The following is a 22,696-nucleotide window of genomic DNA, read 5'->3' as shown; positions in this document are numbered from 1 at the left end:
CTGGGATTTGTATGTTATACAAAGAGGATTGATATTACTGCTTATCAAGATGCAAGTGGCATCAACTTAAGAGATTTCTTATAGAGTGTTCTAATGGAAAAGTCACCTCCTGTTGTGTTTGACACAGAAGGCAGTGATCTATCTTGGTGTCATAGTCTCAGTTTTAATGAAGCTTATGAGCACAGGCTGTACATCAGAAATCATTGTATTAACTGCAGTAATTAATCAGACTGACACTTTCTCAAATCTTAGGTAGAAGAATAGCAATAAAGCTTCAGTTAATGTGCAGAAAGTCTGAGCTTGAAGTGTGAGAACCTTAATTAAAACTCTGCCTAAGCACAATAAAATTCAAATATCACATATTTTAATTAGTGTTGCTGCTGCCAGAACTCTTAAAGAGGAATTGAGGGCTAAGCTCATAGTTGCATCAAAATGGGTCTGGGAGTCTCTTTAATATTGTCTGAACAATGCCAACAAATATTCTAAATGTAGCCTCTCTGTATTATTCTTGTGATTTGTGCCAAGAAAGTGAGAGAAGAGAAACAGCACCAAATCTAAGAGAGGGGAAATTAAAAGGTGGGCAAAGCTACAAAATGATGCTGAAAAAGTAAGGTTCATAAAATAACAAAACATTCAACATATTTCGGGGAAGACTTCCCAAGGGGCACTGAAAGAAAAATTGTGGAAATAAACCACAACTCAGATTCTATATATTTATATACATAGTCATTCATTATAATTCAGCAACTCTTGGCTTTAAAAAAAATTACTTTTTCAGTACTGCATTGAAGATTTCTGTATTGTTCATTAAAAGTACCGGTTCCTTTTCTGCCCATTGGGTCTCCCAAAGTAATGTACAATTAAATGTGAAAGCATTCTTTAAATACAGATTAAAATCATTTCTGTTTAGCCTTTAGAAAAGAAAAGCCGGATGCAACAATCTAGTTTTGGCTGTTCAGCAAAAACTTCTATAAGAATGGAATCAGCCTGACTTCCCTTAAGAAGGAATTCCAGGACTGAAGGTGTTGCTACAGAGAAAAGGTTCTGTCTTGTGTTTTCATACACCTAGCCTCTTTGAGTGGTGGTATATGCTGCAGGGCATCTATTGAAGACCTCACACTTTGAACTGAGCTCAGAAACAAATTGGAAGTTAGAGCATTGAGTTCAGGTTATATGATTTCTAAAGCACATGGCAGAAGCAGTTTGGCTTTTGCATATTGTAGTATGCTGAAGCTTGCAAACACTTTTCAAGAGCATCCCCCTGGACAGTGCATAAGAATAGTCTAAGAACTTTATCTTAGAATAGTCTAAGAACCTTTCCCCCGTTAACGGTGGGAAAAACTGGTGCGATAAATAACAAAGAATTCATTCAAGCATAGATCACATCATCCAAATCAGCCTTTTATTGTTGCCCACTTTCTCTCAAAATACTATGAAGAACCTAATTGAATTCTACTGTAACAATCTATTTAAGAAACAACTAACTTAAAACGTTACCTTACTATCATTGATAACTGAGAGACTGTACAGAACAGCGATAAACACCACCATTGGGCTGGAGTGGGGACGTGGCAACCACACACTGTGTACCCCGACTCTGCCCCATGCTGGTGTGATGCTGTGCACTCCACTGCATGACGGGAGTGGTCACAGCACTCCCTTGGTGCAGTGAGTACACATGCTGCACCAAAAGAATGCCAAAAAGCCACAGCACCAGCAGCTATGGTGCCCTTTCCCTGGCACAAAAAGGCCAGATCAGGGCCACAGTGTGCGGTTGCCACTGCCCAATCTGGCTAGGAAAGGGGAGGTGTCCCCTCCCCAGGGGCTGTCTATACAGCCCCTGAATTGTTTCCCAGTTCATATGGGTGCCAGTGCTTTACATTTGGGTTCTGCCTTAAGTTGCAGCGTGTAAGGACTTGGACATGCATAGTGTGATGTTTGATTTTTCCCAATAGTCAGCTGACCAGTGTGCCATATTAAAACAGCTTTTACATCTAACCTCACTTTCTAAAGCAATTTGGCCTGTGCTGATTCTGGTGATCAAGGGACTGCCTTTTGAAAAGCAGAAAATGTCAGATGGAGCTCATTGTAAGGTCCTTTTGATCCTGGCCATTACATTAATGAATAAAAATATATGTGCAGACAACAGCAGAGTGAAGGACTGGAAACCTACATGGAACTAGTTGACAGGAGACATGTTTCAAAAATCCATAGGGCATACAGGACAAGCAGCATCAATGCAGCTGCTCTGACAGATAGATGAATACAGCCCTCGGTACAGTGATGCTGTTATCTCTTAAAGACAATTGTTGACTGACTTTATTTTGGGTTCTTCCTAAAGTCATCTAAACTGCTGAAGGAAATATATCTGACTCTCGTCCAACTTTATGTGATGCTGCTTATCACTGGCACTTCTCATTACAGATCTGTATCCGGGGACATGTTTGCCTTTGAGCTAGAACTTGATAAATCAATAGGAAAAAGAGAACTTCATTTGGCATGATAGATTTTTGACTGGATGAGGGTTGTTCCAAACTATATTTGGATAGTTATGTGAAGTTAAACAGGATTTATGTCTAAAAGCAGCTTCCTTTCTGGTAGAAATAGGCTTTATTGAGGAAGAGGTTTTGATCATGGAAGGTGGAAAGTGTCTGTTAAAAACAAAATCTATCTCATGCCTAATCCCCTTTTCAATGATAAACATTAGCAGGCTTGTTTAACATGGCATGCAGTTTGAGCCTGACTTTGGTCTTTTCAATGTGAAGATTCTTACGCCCCATACAGGCAGGCCAAAATAAAGCTGCTTCAGGTCACTTTGGAGGTATGCTGTTTAAATGATGTATGTGTCCTAAGAGTCTGGAAGCCACACCAAAGCCACGCTCCAGTTCTGTTTTCAAGTCTTTTTTTACTCATTGGATCTTAAAGTGATCTTATCATGAGTTTTTTTCCAGCAAGGCTTGTTCAGAGTGGGTTTGCCATTCCCTTCTTCTAAGGCTGAGTATGCCCAAGATCCTCCAGTGAGTTTCTGTGACCAAGCAGGGATTTCATCCCTAGTCTCCTGGAGTCCTAGTCCAACACTCAAATCACTACCTCACACTGGCTCTTATTTACAATGTAGGGAGCAAACACATTCTCAGCCAAAGAGCTATATTGCCTCACAAAGCTACAGACCCCAGGATTCCTTTGATGCAGCAATAACAGTTAAAGTTCAATCATAGTGCTATAATTGTGTTGTAGGAAAGGGAGTCTCTTCGAACTATTAGAATGGGTTTGCTATTCCCTTTTTCTGGGACTGAGAGTGTGACTTGTCTAAGGTCACCCAGTAGGTTTCCATGGCCAAGGAGGGATTCAAACCATGGTCTCCCAGAGTTCTAGTCCAACAATCAAACGACTGCACCATGCTAGTTCTCTTTACATATTTTGCTAATACATAACCACTTTATTAGCTGGATTTTAAAAAGGGGGGGGGGGGGAGCCACTCCTTCAGCAGCTATTGTTTACATGCTGACAGTTTGCTTAATAAAATCCAAAAAGCTGAAAATGATTAAAAGTCTGGTGTTTTCATGTAATTGCATTTGTCTGCAAACCATATGGTGTTCAACAGATAATCTGATAATAACTTGTTTATAGGCCTTTTTCTTTGCAGACATCTAGGTCTAGAAATAGAAACTCTTTATCAGAACAGCAAACAAAACATCAAATAATATTTTTTCAAATGATTGTTCCCAAGTGACTTATTATACCTTATTACTTTTGTTTTAATTTGCTGGAAACTTTTTACTTGAATAGCCCTTCAAGAGGCTCATTCTACCCATTGGCAGTACAAGTTTGCCCCAACCCCACACACAATTTAATACTCTCTCTGTACTACACTCAATTGAATTACAATGTACTAGAATTTGAAAGCAATCTCTAAGTAGCTTTATTTTCCACTGCATTCTACAAAAGGTTCTATATTGCATTTTTGTAACCTAACATCCTGCTGGTTTTGAGTGGCAGGTGAAGGGCATTTAAATTAATGATTTCCTTCTCCTCAGGCTCTGTGTTGCAAGTAAGATTATTCTTCAGAAAGATTTGGGCTTGAGCCTATTCTGCTTGAAACCACTGGTAAGAATGTGGCTTGTAACAGTGCTGTTTCTTGTGTAGTTTAAATCAATGAGTGCTGAAGTGGCAAATAAAAAATAACTCCTTGATGGGTATGCCTTGTAGAGCTTTGTGCTTTAAATAGGAGCTGCTGCATGAATGTTGCTGAGGGAGTAGGGCTTGCTTTTGCTTTCTATATGACTGCATCAATATATCACCCTGCCTCCAAAGAGTTCAGGTTAACTGTTCATCTTGACAAAAGCCCTGTGTGATACAGTCACACTGTTCAGTCAAGATAGCTGCTTGGGTACTCTGGGCATAGAAAACATGGTCACGCTTTTAGTTCTTGGGGCCACTATCCAGGAAGATTTTGTTTGCAAGAATATTTTAACATTTCTGTTTCCACGGACTGTAGATCATAAACAGACTTTTAATAAAGCTTGGTTCACAGTTCAAGGCAGGGACAGTACAGGGATGGCAGCTTGGTCAAGCCACAGCCAAAGTGGATAGGGAAAAACTGTTTTGACCGAGGTAGCACACTATCGATGTGTAATCATGTCTTCTATTCAGAATCCAAAGCCTGAAATAGAAAGCCTTGTTTAATAGCAGTTGATATAATGGACATCTTGATTGGCTTAGTTGATATTTTCCAGTGACTATTCTAGCAGAGATTGCAAATATTACTCTCTTTTTTTGGACTACAAAACCCAGCTTCTCCCAGCAGTGGTGACCACTGGCCCTGATGGCTAAGGGAGTCCAAGATTTCTGGCAGACTTATGTGGCTTTAATATCAGGAAAACTGCTTGGAGAGCAAAGGGCATTTTTACTACACTGCATATATAAATCTTACATTGTAATGATGTGTACATGGGAAGAGCAGATATCAATAGAGGTTACCAACTGCTTCCATCCTATCAGTTATAACCTGTTTTGCTCATATTATCAAAATAGTGCATTGCATGCATTTCTGAGTAACACATAAACCACCTTTATGTAGTTGTACTGGTCACAGCTCCCTGCTTCATCTGGGACAATCAGGTAGTGGCACAAAAGCATGTTTACTTCCCACTGTTGATCCAAAATTAAAAGATAGGTTGAAAGGTATCTCTTTTAATGCAGTGAACACTTCATGAATCAGACAAAATCTAGACATATTTATAATGGGATGACTAAACACATTTACTATATAGATATAGATGAAATGCTTTTAGAAAATTTATCCGTTTTTTGTCAGTTTTGTTAAGGAAAATTACATTGAAAATCTTTTCACCTTGGAGGTGATACTGTGCTCAAATTTTATATGAGTGGAATTTAATTCTTCTCAGATCTCTGTGCAATACTGTGGAGCCAGTGTCAGTGGCATCACTAGGGTTGGTGTCACCTGGCGCAGTAAGTAATGGGGTCACCCTCCCATTGATCTCCTCCTATACCACATCATACAGAATCCATAGTAATGTTTTTGTATTATGTTACTGATAAATCATAATTCCCATATAGCACTGAATGTAATGGTAATAGTTGTGACATAAAAAAGCACAGTTAAAATTATATTTAAAAATTACAATATATCCACAGCCTAAATGTATTTACATATATGTACCGTATATGCTCATCTATAAATAAAAAAATGTGTGTCCAAAAATTGACCCCCAAATCCTGGGTCTACTTATACACGGGTCAATATATTTATCAAGCCTCTCCTCAGCCTGGCTATTCTTTTGGGAGACAACCAGGCTGGGGGGGGGGGGGAGAAAGAAGAGCAGATGCTTGCCCCTATAGCCTCTCCTCAGCCCAGCTATCTCCTGAGAAAACAGCCAGGCTGAGGAAGAGGAGGAAGGGCAGGTGTCCATCCCTGATGCCTCAGCTCAGCCTGGCTGTCCGTTCGGGAGAGAGAGGAAAGGTGCATACTGCCCATCAGCCCACCAGTGATTATTTGCAGCTGCCCACTTGTCTCTTCCTCTTCTCCATCTTTTGTGAGGAGATAAACAGGCCAGCTGCAAACAACCAAGGATGGCTGGATGGGCAGGAAAGCAGACCCTAAGTTTTTAATGATATTTTTAAAAAGTAATAATTTATTTTTACAAAAATTAATTTTTTTAATTTGAGATTTTATTATTTTTTTTAAAAAAATACCTGGGTCCTCTCCTTTCTCCTCCCACTGAGACTCACTCCACTCACACCATCTCTTCAGCATTTTAATGGCACATGTTTGAGAAGCAGTAGTGTCAACCCCTCTTAGGGTGTCACCTACTTGGGTCTTCATTCCCCCCCCCCCCCCAAGTGACTTCTCTGGCCACTGTGATATGGATTGCAAAGACATATGCCATAAAACCTCTGGAAAATTATTCCCTGCATTAATTTATTCAGTTATCAAGTGAATTCTGAAATTGTATATGCTTCTTCCAAAATATGTCTCACTATAGACATCTTTAATGAATGCAATCTTTTTCTGTTTTTATAATTTTTATGAATGATTTTTTATAAATGATTTCTTTTTTAATTAGAAAGGTTCTTGTTAGTTAATTTTATTCAGGTAAGTGAGTGTTTGAGCTAAAGTAAATTGATCATTTGGCCACTGCTACTGTGTAGTTCAGAATTTTGGACAGATAATAATAAACTGAATCTCAGTACTCTGTTTTGAGGCCTTTCAGTAGCTCCATTAACTGATAACTGTTCAGTTTCCTAGCTTTGGTAAAGCAAATGTGGAATGACTGTTTTCATTCCAAAGGAAATTATACAATAAATCTCCAGAGGGATAGTGCCATGCCGTAGTACCTATTCATTTGGATGAATCTGATGCAGGGCCTGTAAGTCCCTTCCGCAAACCAGGCATGGGTGGTGCAACATCTGTATTACCACAGCTCCTCATTGATGTTAAGATCCTGAAATTCCACATGACATTATATCTTGCCAGATGCATAAATCGGAAATGACTTGAAGGCACACAACAACAACAACAGTAAAGATGCTATCATATCAGTTGTCTTGTCAACAGCCAAAGAATTGAAATCTAGAGCTTTTTGAAACCAACTGTTGTGCTTTTCTGAACTTGTTATGTACACTATTCTCAAAGTACTGCACCCAGAACTAGACACATTATTTCAGATGGGATTAAACTAGTGGAATCACTACTTGTTCTAATTTGGTAATGACAGTCATACCAAGGCAGTCTAAAATCAAATTAGCTTTCTTGCAGCTACATAATAATAACTTTATTACAGCCATTTGGCCAGCACAGCAGCTACATCACACTGCTTACTTCTGTTCAACTTGATATTGACTACCAGCTTGATCTTTATCACATGTGCTGCTATCAATCAAAATACTCTTCACCATATGCCTCTGCCTACTTTTCTTTCTTTCTTTTGTTTTCTTTCTTTCTTTGTACCTTTTTTCATTTCTTCATTAAACTTCATTTTGTATTGGCCCAATTTTTCATTTGATCAAAGTCATTTTAAATTTCAAAATGTCTTTTGATATCTTTTGAGCAATCCTATGCCATCTGCAAATGTGACAGGATTGTTTCCACCCCTTCAACTACTTCACAGGACTACATCTATTTAAAGTTAGCATAAAATACATCTAATCCACTGGGTCCATGCAGATATAATCTAAATTGAAAATATATAAGATTTATAGTAAGCACAGCTGTAGAGTGCTGTAAATTAAGCTTGAATGAACAGGAGCAAATTTCCCTTCAATTTGTAGATCTAGAAAACAATATGCTTTGGAAGAGCTGTTGTCTAGTACATAAAGCACACTAGAACATTAATATCTTTCTTGTGTCTTTACAGATTGGCTTTTCCAGGACAACAAAAAACAAGAGAAGAAAAATATTCCAAGTAAAGTGGAAACTTGCATGAAGTGAGCCACAGACAGTTCTGAAGTTGGTCGAAATGTAGTCCTCTGGTAGGGCCATGAACCTAAAATTAGTCTATATATCTGTACTGATGTTTGGAGTAGCAGGTCTACTCCTCTTCATGTATCTGCAAGCCTGGATTGAAGAACAACATACAGGTAACATAACTGATTGACTAGGTCAAGACAAGGATTTTCTTTATTCTGTTTTAGGTCTGTCAGTGAACATGGTGCCTTATGTTATTGGACCTGAGATTATTGAACCTTTAATGACAGAATCAAAAAGGTACAATTTATTGGAGGAATCCCTGGAAGGAAAAAACCTGCAAATGACTGGAGACCTAGGAGCTAAACAGACCAAAACAAACAAACAAACAAACAGACAGACAGCTTCATTTATATACCACTTCATACTGAACTAACAGTGTCTAAGCAGTTTACAACTGTGAGCTATTTGCCCCCAACAATCTGGGTACTCATTTTAGCAACCTCGGAAGTATGCAAGCCTGAGTTGAGCTTGAGCCCTTTTGCTGGTATTGAACTTGCAACCTTATGGTTTTGAGTGACTGGCTGCAATACAGGCATTTAACCACTGCACCACCAGGGCTCATTGGAGTGTCCTGCTACTGCCCCTTTCAGCGCTGGATCAGGACCCCGGCAACTTCATGCTGCAGCCCTGATCCGGCCTTTCCCCGATGCTAGAAGGAATGTCAAAATGCCACTCGATTTCATGCTGGGGAAAAGGTGCATTTGCTGCAGTGGCAGAACTTTTCGGCACTCTTTTTGGCGCTGCATCATCTAGACACAGTGCCAAATGAGCCCGTGATGCTGCCTGCCGTGCAGTCAGGCGCACAGCATGACAGCAGCATCAGGGCAGTGTCGGGGCATGTGTCATGCGGACACCATGCCCCCACTTTGCCCCAAGGCTGGTGTATAAATAATATAAATATAAATAAATAAAATAAAAATAACACTGGTCTGTACAGCCTCTTAATTACTCTGCTGTGCATCTAGTATTGTCCTAAATCAGTCCCAGCCAGAATGGATCCATTGAATCATTGGCATGTACATAAGTGTTGATCTACTCCTCAGTAACTGATTTACCTGGTCTGCTCTATTTGGGGATGGCACGTGGATTTAGGCCATGGTGTCATTCCCAATTAGTGGCAGAGATGGGACTAATGTTGTTGCTGAAGAAGGGCTTTCTGCATGGGGAAAGCTGGATAATTTTTAATTAAAATTAAAATGTGTAGGAGTCATGGTTGGATTTGTGTACATATATTGAATGGTTAGGTAGGCTGATTTCAATAAATGTAAAGAAATGCTAGGTGGGATTACACTGATAAATAAATGAACAAGGAAAGGGGGCCAAGATGGACTACTGAAAGAAGAATAACTAAATATGCAGTTACACATTCTCATTATTGGTGAGAGAGAAAAATCCAAAAATAATGTGGTGGTACAAAAAGAGAGAAGCTGAAAACCAAGAGAACTTGTATATGAAATGGACAGGAGGATAGGTCACCAAACAAGAGTGGCTGTGACCAAGGGTGGTTTACCGTTCTCCATTCTTTTTGTAGCATTTAGATTGCACAATATCAAATCACCAAAGCTATAGCATCAGTCCCCCATGGGATTCTGTTACAATATGATGCCTTTACCTTGCCAAATACTCAGCCTTTCCCTCCTGGTTTGAGGATCCATCTTTCCCCATTACATTGCACAACATTTCAGTCAGCCCAGGTTTCTTTTCCAGTTGCCAAGGAGCATTGTTTATTTTCCCATTGTTGCTGCTGCTGCTGCTGCTGCTGTTGTTGTTGTTGTTGTTGTGTGCCTCCAAGTCATGTCCAACTCATGGCTACCCTAAGGTAAAGCTATCACAGGGTTTTCTTGGCAAGATTTCTTCAGAGGAGGTTTTCCTTTGCTGTCCTTTGCGGCTGAGAAAATGTGCCTTGTCCAGGATCACAAAGTGGGTTTCCATAGTAGAGCAAGATTCAAATCCTGATCTACAGAGTTGTAGTCCAGTGCTCAAACCTAGCTCTCTTATCTTCCCTTCCCCTTGACAATTCCAAATTCCTGTGTAAAGTGTGTCTAAGTATAAATTATTTAAAATCGCTCAGACTCTCCCTCCATCTATATCCCTCTGATTTTTCATCACTTTTCCCACCACCCTGAATTGCCACAATGTTCAGTCTTCATCACATATTTTGCATAGGAATGTACGATGCAATTTAGTTCCAGATTTTGCACACTTTCACTTATATAGCAAAAAATGACATAAGTAGGGTTCCTCCCCCCTCAGAAAGCTGTGCAGTTTTCTGTGCATAGTGAAAAGATTGCATGTGTATGTTTTTCTGCAAAACTGCAGAGTTCTGGAAAAGTGTGCTTTTTATGTTCTGCTGGGAACAAAAGTTGACAAGTTTCAGAAAATTTTTATGTGCTGCGTTTCTTCCTGCTTAGTAGTTCGAAGGGTCAAGAACGCCAAATTCAACCTTATTCAGGAAATTGATGAATTTCTGCCCCATTCCTGATGGATAATTATAGAGTTATTGGAAATTAAAACATAATGAAAGCTAGGCAGTTTAAGAATATTAGAATAATTATGCTGATCACCACCACCATTCTGTCTAGCATTCTATATAGTCTAGTATTTGCCAACAACAGTGGCTGATCAGTTGCCTGTAAGAAGCCCATAAACAGGACATGCTTGTATGTGCTATCTTATTGAAAATATTAAAATGAATGCTTCCTGTCTCAGCAAACATATAATATAAAAATACAGCATATTGTTATTAATGAGCTGGCTGTACCAGATATAGCATATAGGTATTAATGGAATTGTGGATAGGTTCTCCCACTGGGAAGTTCTTGAAATGGAGACAGGCAGTCATTTGTTGGGGATGCTTTTGATCTGGAATCCCTGCACTTAGTGGGGTATGGGGTGGTTGAAGAGAGGCTCCTTACAAATGTTTATTGTATGGGTATTGGGCAGAGAAGTAAAGCAAAAATAAAAAATAAAAATAAATAAATTTTATTTCTACCCCGCCCTTCCATAGGTATGATCAGGGCGGCTTACAAAATTATTAAAACATTCCAATACAAGATAAAAAATACAATATAACAGTTAAAAACATTAGTACAAAAACGGAACAGGAAGACAATAAAATATACATGTCAGGGGCAAGGAGAAGAGAGAAGGAGTTTACAACGGTCCGGGGTCGAAAGGGAAAAGGAGAGCAGGAAAAAACAGACAGTCTAAGGTGGGAAGGCCAGCCGGAATAGATATGTTTTCAGCTGTGTCTTAAAGACAGCTAATGAGGCGGCGGAGCGAAGCTCTGCAGGGAGCTTATTCCAGAGAGAAGGGGCAGCAGTAGTAAAAGCCCTCTGTGAGGTCCGCATCAAGTTGGACCTAGGGACCTCCAACAATTTGGTCCCGGAAGTTCTGAGCATGTGAGGCGGATTATGTGGGGAGAGGCGGTCCTCCAAGTACCCTGGGCCCAAGCCATTTAGGGCTTTATAGGTCAAAACCAACACCTTGTATTGAGCTCGGAAGCAAATAGGCAGCCAATGAAGATCTTTTAAAATAGGTGTTATATGGTCCGACCTGGAGCTACCAGCGACCAGTCTGGCTGCCATGTTCTGCACCAATTGCAGCTTCCGGGTTTGGTACAAGGGTTGCCCCATGTAGAGCGCATTGCAGAAATCTTATCGAGAGGTTACCAAAGCATGTACAACAGATTCAAGGTCCTTTCGGTCCAGGTAGGGACGCAGCTGGCGTATCAGCCGTAGCTGATAACAAGCACTCCTGACCGTCGCATCCACCTGAGAAGTTAGCTGGAGCGACAAATCAAGGAGTACTCCCAAGCTGCGCACCGAGTCCTTCAGGGGGAGCGTGACCCCATTCAGGACCGGGTGACAGATCTCACCACCCGAAACCGGGGAACCTATCACCAGTGCTTCCGTTTTCCCTGGATTCACACTGAGTTTGTTCTCCCTCATCCAGCCCATTACCGACGCCAAGCAGGCATCTAGAGGAGAGATGCCATCCTTAGTTACTGCATCAGTCGGAGACATAGATAAAATTATCTGGGTGTCATCAGTGTACTGATAACACCGCGCCCCATGTCTCCGGATGATCTCTCCCAGCGGCTTCATGTAAATGTTCAATAGCATAGGGGACAAAATCGCTCCCTGAGGGACACCAGATGTCAGGGCCCTCCTATCGGAGCAACAGTCCCCCAGCTCCACCATCTGGGATCTGCCCGAGAGGTAGGAACGGAACCACTGCAAAGCAGTGCCCCCAATTCCCAACTCCCTCAGGCGTCCCAGAAGGATACCATGGTCGATGGTATCGAAGGCCACTGAGATGTCCAGAAGCACTAACAGGGACACGCTCCCCCTGTCCATGCCCAGACGGAGGTCATCAACTAAGGCGACCATGGCAGTCTCAACTCCATAGCCAGCCCGGAAGCCGGTTTGAAATGGGTCCAGAAAATCGGTGTCATCCAAGATCGACTGAAGCTGGAAGGCGACTGCTCTCTCGATCACCTTCCCCAAAAAAGGCAGCAGCAAGATGGGTCTATAGTTATTATGAAGCAGGGGGTCTAAGGATGGCTTCTTTAGCAGGGGTTTAACCACTGCTGATTTTAATTTAGCTGGAAACTGACCCTCACTTAGAGATGTATTGATTATGCGGTGTAACATAAGTCGCACTGCATCTCCCCCCTGAGCTGCCAGCCATGAGGGACAGGGATCAAGAGAGCAAGTCGTCCTCCTAACACTTCGGAGGATCTTGTCCACTTCATCGGTACTAACAAACTCAAAGTGATCCAGTATAAGAGGGACCACGGACGCTTCGGACACCTCTCCTATATGATCTGCATAAGTACTGGCGTCGAGATCAGCCCTTATCCGAGAGATTTTATCCGCAAAGAAGTTGTTAAAAACGTCGCAGCAGGCTTTAGAGTGAAGTGGTACAGATATTATTTTCTGTTGCTTCTCAGGCCATTCATTTAGCATAGGAGACAAGGGAGCTGCATGGTTAAGAACAGCTGTCCTGTTCAGGAATTAAGGACCTATAGTTGTTGTCCATTGTCAATACAGGTATAAGGGATCTCAAAAACCTCACAACATTGCTAACTGCTACTTTTCTTACCTTCCCACCTCTTGATTTTAACTGCATGCTTCTCTTAGGGTACTGTAGTTTGACACTTCTTTAAGTGCTATGACATCCTACAGAATCCTGAGATTTGTAGTTTGCTGAGGTACCACAGCTCTTCAGCAGACTAGGCTGAATCTCTCACCAAATTACAAGTCCCTGAATTCTGTAGGATAAAGTGGTGACAGTTAAAGTTGTGTCAACTGCTTTAATTCTGAAGTGCGGATACACCCTTAATCTCCCGATTTTGCAAATCTGTCCCAAGGGAGATCATTATATGTGTGCATACATGTGTCTAAGGCGTTCACTAGATAAGCAAGCATCACCAAGGCCTGTTGTATAACTGCCTCCAAAAGAGAGAAAAAGAAAACAACAGAAAAAGAACACAATAACCATTTAAGAATTGGGCTAAATTGTGTTATATGACACAGAAATGACACAAATCTAAGACATAAACAATGGCTATGAGGTTTAATATGGCAATTATATAATCTGCAATTACTAGTTGAGCAAGAAAATATGTCTAGATTTCTATGAATTTAAAAGTTAATAACTAATACACTGAAAAATCTCAAAGCAGCTATTGTTAGTCACTTATCTGAAATGAATGGCTTCTGATTAAATGGAATTTACAGAATTACATGGTATTTAACCTTGTGGTCAGAATAGACCACCCAGTGTGCATAATGTTTATCTTTCTATAATTGATTTTAAGTAGAAAAGAAAAGTATTTAAAGAGGCAATAGGAGAATCTAGCTGGGTGGACACTGTAATTTACAATGCAGGGTGGGGGTATTCCAGCAAAAATGAGACTGAAGCAGAAGAATTACTTTTATTCGTTTGCACATTCATTGTTATAGGAATGTTAAGTCTAGTAACTGAGTACTCAGAGGATGGCAAAAAAAATAAATAGAGATGCAGATGCTTGGTTGTAAACTTTGGCACGGTACAGAGCACCAAAAAGAGGCGCCTCCCCGGTGTCTCTCTTTGCTCCGCAGGAGCACCACAACAACTAAATTGTGCAGTGCTGCTGCACAGCAAAAAAGAAGCACCCAGAAGCGTTTCCTTTTTGTGGTGCCGCTGCAGTGCCACAAAGCGCCAGAGATGGTGTGGTGATGTCACGGCTGCGCCATTCCCTAGGTTTTGCTACATAACCTAATTTTCAATCTCTTGGCATTGTAGCATAACAAAATGTGCTATGTAACCTTGTATAATCGCTTTCTAAAGTCAACCAAGTTGGTAACTGTTGAGCTTTGTACTTTTTGAAAATACCTCCCTTTTATTTGACCTTGAGCTTCCATTCTGCTGCATTGGGTAATTCCAGGTTCTAATATAATGAAGTAGAAAAATATCTCCTTCTCCATTTTTTCCACAACATGAATAATTGTATACATTTCTATCCCTTTCCACTCAGCCTTCGTCTAAGCTTTAAAAATGTCCTGACTTGTAAAATTTCCTCATAGAGGAGTTGCTCCAACTCCTTCAATTTTTAAAACTCTCTTCTGCACCTTTGTCAGAAAAACATTGCTATTTTTCCACTTTAATGACAATATTTACAGCATTACAGTATGAAGATCTGCAACAAGGAACACCTTCATGTAGTTTCTCAGTATTTTGTGACATTCAACAAGACATATTTATTGATGTATGGTAAAAGAAATTCTCTGGGTAGCATATATAAAATGCAGCTAGTTGGATGCCCTGGAGAGTATAGATAAACAGCAAAGTGTACTGTATTGCAATAAGCTGTTCTGGACTTGTGTGTGTGTGTGTGTGTCTGCTGTAAATTATGTTTCATTGCTGATTAAAATGATGTGTGTGCTATACTAGGAGGATGAACTTTAGCTAGGCATGACACAGCTTCAAATTAGTCCTCTCAAAGGACACACATGCTCAGCAAAATGCTAAACATCTGTTGTCACACAGTTTTTTTTTTTTAAAAAGGGAGACAAACTTGTCAACTCATCACTCTCTTAAAGGGCTCTGGAGGGCTTCTGTTACAGGACAGCTACCTCTGGTGAGCCATGAAGCCTTCTATAACATCACATTTGCTTTTGCAAGTCTTTAACTTGTATTTTCAGATGGTAGTGTACTAAGAAAGGAGATCAAAACATTGTTACCTAGTTTAGAGTGGTAAGTTTAGAACAGTGGTTCTTATCCTTTTCTTCACTACAGACCCCCTTAAATAGCTTTTATTGCCACAGACCACCAAGACTTAACACAAGATGTAAAATCCTAAGGTGCATTAAATATTTATTTAAAGTTGCTCATCAAGGACACAGTTTAAAACAGAAGCTTGATCTGCATCAAGCAAACAGGTGAAGCTATGCCACTGATTCCCAAATGTGAGTCCCCAGCTCCTGCTGGATTTCAGTCTGCAGAAGCCGAACTCAGCATGGCCAATGATTTATGGATTGTGGGCCTTGCATTCCAACAATATCTGGAGAATCAGTTTGGGGAATCACATGGAGATTCAGCATTGCTCATTTGCTAATTGCATATTAAACTGTCATTCAAGGCCCAGCTACAGAACCTACTTGGAAAGCTGACACATTTACTTAACAAACAAAAAATAATTAAGCACTTCCAGAAAGTAAAGTGAGAAATAGACTCTCCAGAGTGGAATCTGCAAACCCCCAGAACATGATTCATACTTTGGGAAACTTCTAGTACATGAAAGCACAGAGTTTACTTCAAGCACCAACTCGAAACACACAAGAAAGATTCCTGAAGCCATCGCACCAAGGCTGAGATCCTATGTACGGTTACTCAGGAGTAAGCCCCAGTGAATTCTGTGGAACATCATCCTCAGTCAACAGGCATTATGTAGCTAAGTTTTACTGCAATAACTATGGTAAGCCACAATTGTAGCCTGAACTCAACCTCTGTCTCTGAGTGTAGCAGATACATACATTCCTTTTTTTTTTTTTTTGCTTTCAACCCATCCTTGAAATGTTCTCGGTAACCCAGATGTCTTACAGAAAATAAGAAGTCTCTGACTTCTTACTCCTAAAACAATCCAGACATCTCTAAGACCTAGAGGGTTTTGCCTATTTCACCCTTTCTCAGCCTTGTTAGCCAAAAATTAAGCCTTCGTGATTTCTTTTTTTGTTTTTAAACAATGCTGAGAACTCTTTATTTTTCTACTCTGAGGAATAAATGAAAGTGTGGGGGGGAAAGGCAGAGTATCTTTTCAAGTGTCCATTTGTCCTGTCAGTAGGGAAAAAGTAGGGAGAAAGATTTCTGGGTCAGGGTTTCCAGGCATATTTGAGCTCCTCTTTCTCTTCTTTATTTTTTAAATTAACCATCAGCAAAAACAGAAGAATCACCAGCTGCAGTGTTGTTTCAAGTTACGTTTGCAGGGTCACTAATCCCAGGAAGTGATGTCCTTCAGTCACCTAGGTTAGGGTTCTTGTGTCTACCATTCAGTGCCCACAGCTGGGCAAGAACTTAACATTTCAAATGGGGCTATTTTAATTATAAAAGCTAACAACATATCTTCAAAGCTTTGCAGACCCCTGTGAGGACATTGTGGCTCCCTCAGAGTCTGCAGACTTGATCATAGGTTAAGAACCCCTGCTTTAGAGCATTAAAAAAAATTCAAGTCTGTATTTGGTGGGATAGTCTAGAATCATGGTCTGAGTTTCACCGTATGATTATTTAGGAGACAAGGGACCTACACAACGAAAGCAACCTATTAAGGACCTCAGATTGATAGTGATTTTTTTTAAAAAAAAAGTCATTTCATCTGCAGAAAGTACCATGTCACTTTCCCTTCAAAGTTTATTATATATTGTTTTTTGCATTCTTACACTTGTCAACATTTGGGGATGCCATTTTGACTTATAATTGTGTCTCACTGTGTGATCCAATGTTGTGGTATTTGAATCCAACAGCAGGGAATATAGGCAGGATACAGACCGCCAATTTGGGGCAGCCTGCAGCTGCCTCTTTGCGCCACGTATTGGGGCCAGGGCAGCCTTTTGGAGTTTCGGAGCTCCTTTCTGCACCACTGTTAGGCCGCCACAAGCAGCCTGACGCAGTGCGAAGATGTCACACCCACACCGTGGTGTTTGGATGTGCCGTGGCCATCATGTCAAAATGGCGGCGCCCATGTGTACAGGGCACCACCATTTTTACATACAGAGTACGTACTAGGGTTAGGGAGCATCTGTAAAGGATGCTCTGAGGCAACCCTAGCACGTTCTCGGTACGTGCTAAAAGGCCCGTCTAGAGAGGACCTATGATTTGTGAACTGTATGCACTTTTTGCCTTATTTGGAGTCAGTTCTCTTCATTCTCTTTTGGCTTTGAGAAGGGAATAAAAAGTAGGAAGAATGCTTTAAATAGGTGATTTCTCAAGTTTTGATGTATTACTTTGCTTTGAAATATTTACATTTAAGATGCGTAAGACCAGGGTTCAAATCCCCACTCATCTGTGGAAACCCAGTGGGTGACCTTGAGCAAGTAGCACACTCTCAGCCATGGAGGAAGACAATGTCAGACTCTCACAGAACAAATCTTCCAAGAAAACTGTAAGTGATAGGTTCCCCTTAATATCACAGTGAGTTGGAAATGACCTGAAGACACTCAAGGATAAAATTGTACAGTTGCAGTGTGGATGTACAGCTCTTTCTAAGGATCAGATGAGTATTATTTTTAACAAAATATTCCTGAAAAGGTTTTTTTTCTGAAACTGAAACTTTTTCAGTAAGGTTTACATATATAGCAAATATTCAAGTATTGATTATTGATTGTCTTCTTCTCTGTCTGACATACACATTTTAAACTGCCTAAAAAACTTTTAGAGGTCACTGCTGCATATCATTAATCAAACTATACATTTATTATAACTCCCTATTTAATCTATACTGATTGATTATCCTTTTAACTCCAGTGAAGGAATATCCTATTCCAATAAGTCACGGTAGCATGATAATCTGTCATATTGAACTGGATTCTACATAACACCAATCTTATTTTGCTTAATAAAGTGTGTTATAAATCCTAGTACTGTACAATTATTATTATTATTATTAACATTTATTTATAAAGCGCTGTAAGTTTACACAGCGCTGTACATAAATTTTTTAGTCAGACGGTTCCCTGCCCTCAGGCTTACAATCTAAAAGACACGACACAAAAGGAGAAGGGAGTGGTGGTGGGGAATAGGATCAGGTCCAGCAGATCTTCTCCACCTCCGAGGCCTGGACCAAGGCATATGGACTGGAGGAAGGGCTTGGCTTCTTGATGGATGGTTAGAAGGAGGCTTCCTGGGTCAGAGAGGGGCTCACCTCTGGGAATGCTTCTCTAAACAATATAGTCTTTAATTCAGTTTTGAAACTGGGTAGAGAAGTGATGAGGTGTGCATGTGGGGGAAGAAGGTTCCAGGAGTAAGGGGGAGCAAGCGAGAAGGGACGAATTCGGGAGGGGGCAGTGGTAGTCCTACACTGTGACAGGAGACCCTGACTACCAGAGCGGAGGGTGCGAGTAGGAATGTAAGGAGAAAGAAGGTCAGATAAGTAAGGAGGGGCCAACCCATGGAGGGCTTTGAAAGTCAGTAACAAAAGCTTGTACCGGATGTGGAAGGGGAAGGGGAGCCAATGAAGGGAGGATAAAAGAGGAGAAACATGGTCAAAGCGGCAAGCGGATGTGACAATACGGGCAGCTGAATCCTGGACAGAGATTAAAGGATGTAGGTGTGAAAGAGGAAGCCCTGTTAGAAGGAGGTTACAATAATCTAGTCGCGAAACCACTAGGGCATGGACCAGAGTCTTGACAGTAGAGATTGAGAGGAATGGACGGATCTTGGCAATGTTGTGGAGAAAGAATCTACAGGTCTTGGCGGTGGCCTGGATCTGGGGAATAAATGACAGAGAAGAGTAAAAAAGGAAGCCAAGACTGCGGGCTTGATGAATCGGTTGAATAGAAGTGTCGTCAACAGAAACAGAAAAGGAATAATGAAGGGTGGGTTTAGGTGGAAAGACGAGAAGCTCAGTCTTAGACATGTTGAGCTTCAAGCGCCGAAGCTGCATCCACTGAGAGATGGCAGTCAGACAAGAAGAAACTTGCTGTTCAAGCCCCGTCGAAAGGTCAGGGGTGGAGAGATACAGCTGAGTGTCGTCGGCGTACAGATGATAGGAGAAACCAAAAGAACTGATGAGTTTACCTAGAGACAGTGTGTATAGAGAGAACAGAAGGGGACCCAAGACAGAGCCCTGGGGAACTCCAACAGATAGCAGAACAGAGGATGAAGTCTGACCACCCATGACCACTGCAAAAGATCTATCTGACAAGTAAGATTTAAACCAGTCGAGAGCAGAGTCAGCGAACCCAAGGTCAGAAAGTAAATCAACCAGGAGACAGTGATCAACAGTGTCAAAGGCTGCAGACAAATCTAGAAGAATGAGAATAGAGTAGAGGCCGTTTGCCTTGGCCCGCAAGAGATCATTTGAGATCTTGGTGAGGGCTGTCTCTGTAGAGTGCCGTAGGTGGAAGCCAGATTGGAAGGGGTCTAGGATGGAGTTGGCTTCAAGAAACTTAATACAGCGAGAATAAACGACCCGTTCTAGGACCTTAGAAAGAAAAGGAAGAAGATAAATTGGACAATAGCTAGACAAAGAAGAGGGGTCGAGAAAGGGTTTCTTCAGAATTGGGGAAACGAGAGCATATTTGAAGTCAGAAGGGAAGGAACCCAAAGAGAGAGAAAGATTAAAGATATAGAAGAGTGAGGGCAGAAGAGAAGGGGCTATAGAGATTAGGAGACGGGAGGGAATAGGATCAAGAGAACAGGTAGTAGGTTTGGAAGAATTTAGCAGCTTAGAGAGTTCATCCAGAGAAACAGGGGGAAACACAGAGAGTTTATTAGTGAATTTATTTTAGAGAGTTTATTTTACAAGTGAAACTCTGCATAAATTATCAAGTGTCTTGTGAAAGGAAAGAAGAAATGTATTATTTGCTGTGAGAGCCTTGCCAAGATTGGAAGAGAGCCTTCTCCAAAGAGGAGAATTCTCATTACAAGTCAGCGAAACTACCCAGTGAAGCTTCACTAATCACTTTGGTATCAAATGTGAACAAACTGTGTCTAGTCTGTTTAATTATGGTTAATAGAAACAGGCAATCTTTGAACTGTAATTTATGAATCTATTATGAACTGATCATAGTTAAGATTAACTGCTGTTTAGTAAGAAGTGTTAGAGAAGAGCATTGTTACCATCATTATTGCACAATTGGGGCAAAGATTTTCACACGATCTCCTCTCCTGTTATTCTTGTATCGTCATGGAAGCGTCATGCTAGTGGAATAACTCACTGATAATAAAAAAAAACATAAATGACTTGCTGATCATGATTAATTAGCGCTATTGCAAACGAGTTAAAGTTCAGTACCGCTATTGATATTTCTTTATTAAAACTTCTGGAGAGTAGATTATCGCACCACACTCTTAAAACAGGGCTAATCTACTTTTACTGCTGCTGTTGCCTCCTGCTGTATTTTGAAGTTTGTAGTTCAGTGAGCTTATGAGCTTTCTGGCTGGATATTCTAAATGGGCCTTCCTAAATTACAAGTACCAGAATGCAACAAGAGGATAATCTCCTAAATTGAATCCCCAGTTTGTCCGGGAAATTGCTCCCTTTTTTGTGGAGAGTCCCTCAGCAGTGAGAGAGGACCCATTTTTCTCTCTGCTAACTTCTGCCAACGTGTGGAATGTATAAGTACTTTTGTACTTTTTACTGTTTGTGAATCGTTAAAGCCCCATTATTGCGACCAGTGTGAAAGTAAGCGTTTTAATATCATAATTGAATCATTCTTTCTTAATAATATTAGAATAGCATTTTAAAATTGTAAAATAGCCCTCGTGTGATAATCTTCAATTGTCAATGAGTTATCCCACTAGCACAACACTTCCATGACGATACAAGAATAGGAGGACAACGTCATGTGAAAAACTTTACCCCAATTGTGCAATAATGGTGGTAACAATGCTCTTCTCTGACGCTTCTTCCCCCGTGTGATAATCTTCTGATAGTCCCTAAGCACTTGTGAGTTTTCTGTTGTGGCCTTTTAAACAATATTTTATCTTGTTGTTGAATTTATAAAAATTGCTTTAGTTGTAAGTGTTCATTGAATCGATGCTCTGACTGGTCTAGACATGCTTATAGTGTTCTTATTTATGTTTAATTTTTAGTAATCTAGTTAAATGATTTTGAAATTCTTTGTCCTAAATGCAGTTGCTAGTCCCAACTACAGTAGGTTTATTGAATCCACTGGTGAATTCTCCACACTTATGTAAATCCTGTTGACTCAATGGATCTACTCTAGTGGAGACTAATAAATATTTTATATACAGTAATACCGTATATACACGACTATAAGTTGAGAAATTTTTGCCTCAAAATGGCATCCAAAATCGTGGGTCGACTTATCTATGGGGCAATGCGGTACTTTGACCAAGCCTCTCCCCAGCCGGGTTGCCTCTGCAAGAGATAGCCCAGCTGGGGAGACACTGGCAAGGGTGATCGATTGTCCCGCAGCCCCCCCCCCTTGGCTCGGCTCCCTCCAATGGGAAAAGCCCACCGAGGGAGACGCTTGTGTGCCCTGCAGACTCTCTTCGGCCAGGCTCTTTCCCCCTCTTTCTGAGGAGACACTGGGGAGGGCGATCGCCTTCCCCCGAAGCCTCTCTTCAGCGAGGCCCCTTCCCTTGGGAAGGAGCCCCGCCGAAGGGACGCTGGGGAGGGCGATCGCCTTCCCCAGAAGCCTCTCTTCAGCGAGGCCCCTTCCCTTGGGAAGGAGCCCCGCCAAAGGGACACTGGGGAGGGCGATCGCCTTCCCCAGAAGCCTCTCTTCGGTGAGGCTCTTTCCTCAGCGAAGGGGCCTGGCTGAGGAGACGCCAAGTGGGCGTGCGATCGCCCAAAAGCCTCTCTCTTGCTGGGCTTCTTTTGTGAGGAAAGTCCAGTGAGGGAGACGCTGAGGAGAGCACACCCTCGACCTATCCACAGGTCATATGAAAATCCATATTTTTGGCCCCAAAAGTTGACCTCGACTTATACATGAGGTTGACTTGGACATGAGTAAATAAATAAATATTCTATTCAGTACTTTTGACCCTACATTCGTTTTCTGATGTATGTTTTATCTTGATTTTTAAAAAAACAATAACTGTCTTAGGCTATTTCTCTGAAAAATATGGGTAGTTTGCTTTATAAAAGATCTTGTTGTTTCCGATTTATGAGACCCTAAAACCTCGGGCTTTTGGGGCAAGATTTGTTCAGAGGAAGTTTGTCATTCCCTTCTCCTGACGCTGAGAGCATGTCACTTGCCCAAGGCCACCCAGTGGGTTTCATGACTAAGCTAGGAATTGAACCCTGGACTCCAGAACCACTATGTCACACTGGCTCACATAAAAGATCTAGAGCTTCCATAAACATTTGTATGTAATAAGAATACTGTACCTTGTAGGGGTTGTTTGTAATAATGCCTTGAGGGTTTTGCATGTTTTTTCCCCATTTGATGACATTTTTACATCTGTATAAAAAACTGAAACAGAAATAAATAGATTGAAGTGCTCTGTCACTGTAAAAGATGTGCTTTAAATTAC

At 41.0% G+C, this 22,696-nt stretch overlaps 1 protein-coding gene across 1 annotated transcript in view; it reads left to right on the top strand.

The window, feature by feature from the left end:
- The first annotated feature begins 4,048 nt into the window (after nt 1–4,048).
- The window catches only part of CHST9 (carbohydrate sulfotransferase 9), a 77,652-nt gene continuing 59,004 nt past the window's right edge, over nt 4,049–22,696 (top strand). Inside the window, exons 1-2 of the mRNA XM_089517219.1 lie at nt 4,049–4,107; nt 7,878–8,100. Coding sequence (XP_089373345.1) covers nt 8,001–8,100 — 100 coding nt within the window. The 5' untranslated portion in view covers nt 4,049–4,107; nt 7,878–8,000. The remainder of the gene's footprint in view (nt 4,108–7,877; nt 8,101–22,696) is intronic.

The sequence above is a fragment of the Sceloporus occidentalis genome, unplaced genomic scaffold, assembly GCF_023333645.1.
Source record: "Sceloporus occidentalis isolate IW3139 unplaced genomic scaffold, rSceOcc1.0.p SCAF_3, whole genome shotgun sequence".
In the NCBI taxonomy this organism is placed as follows: Eukaryota; Metazoa; Chordata; class Lepidosauria; order Squamata; family Phrynosomatidae; genus Sceloporus; species Sceloporus occidentalis.
Note: the sequence above shows the minus strand (reverse complement) of the source record. Positions and strands in the feature narration are given on the sequence as shown.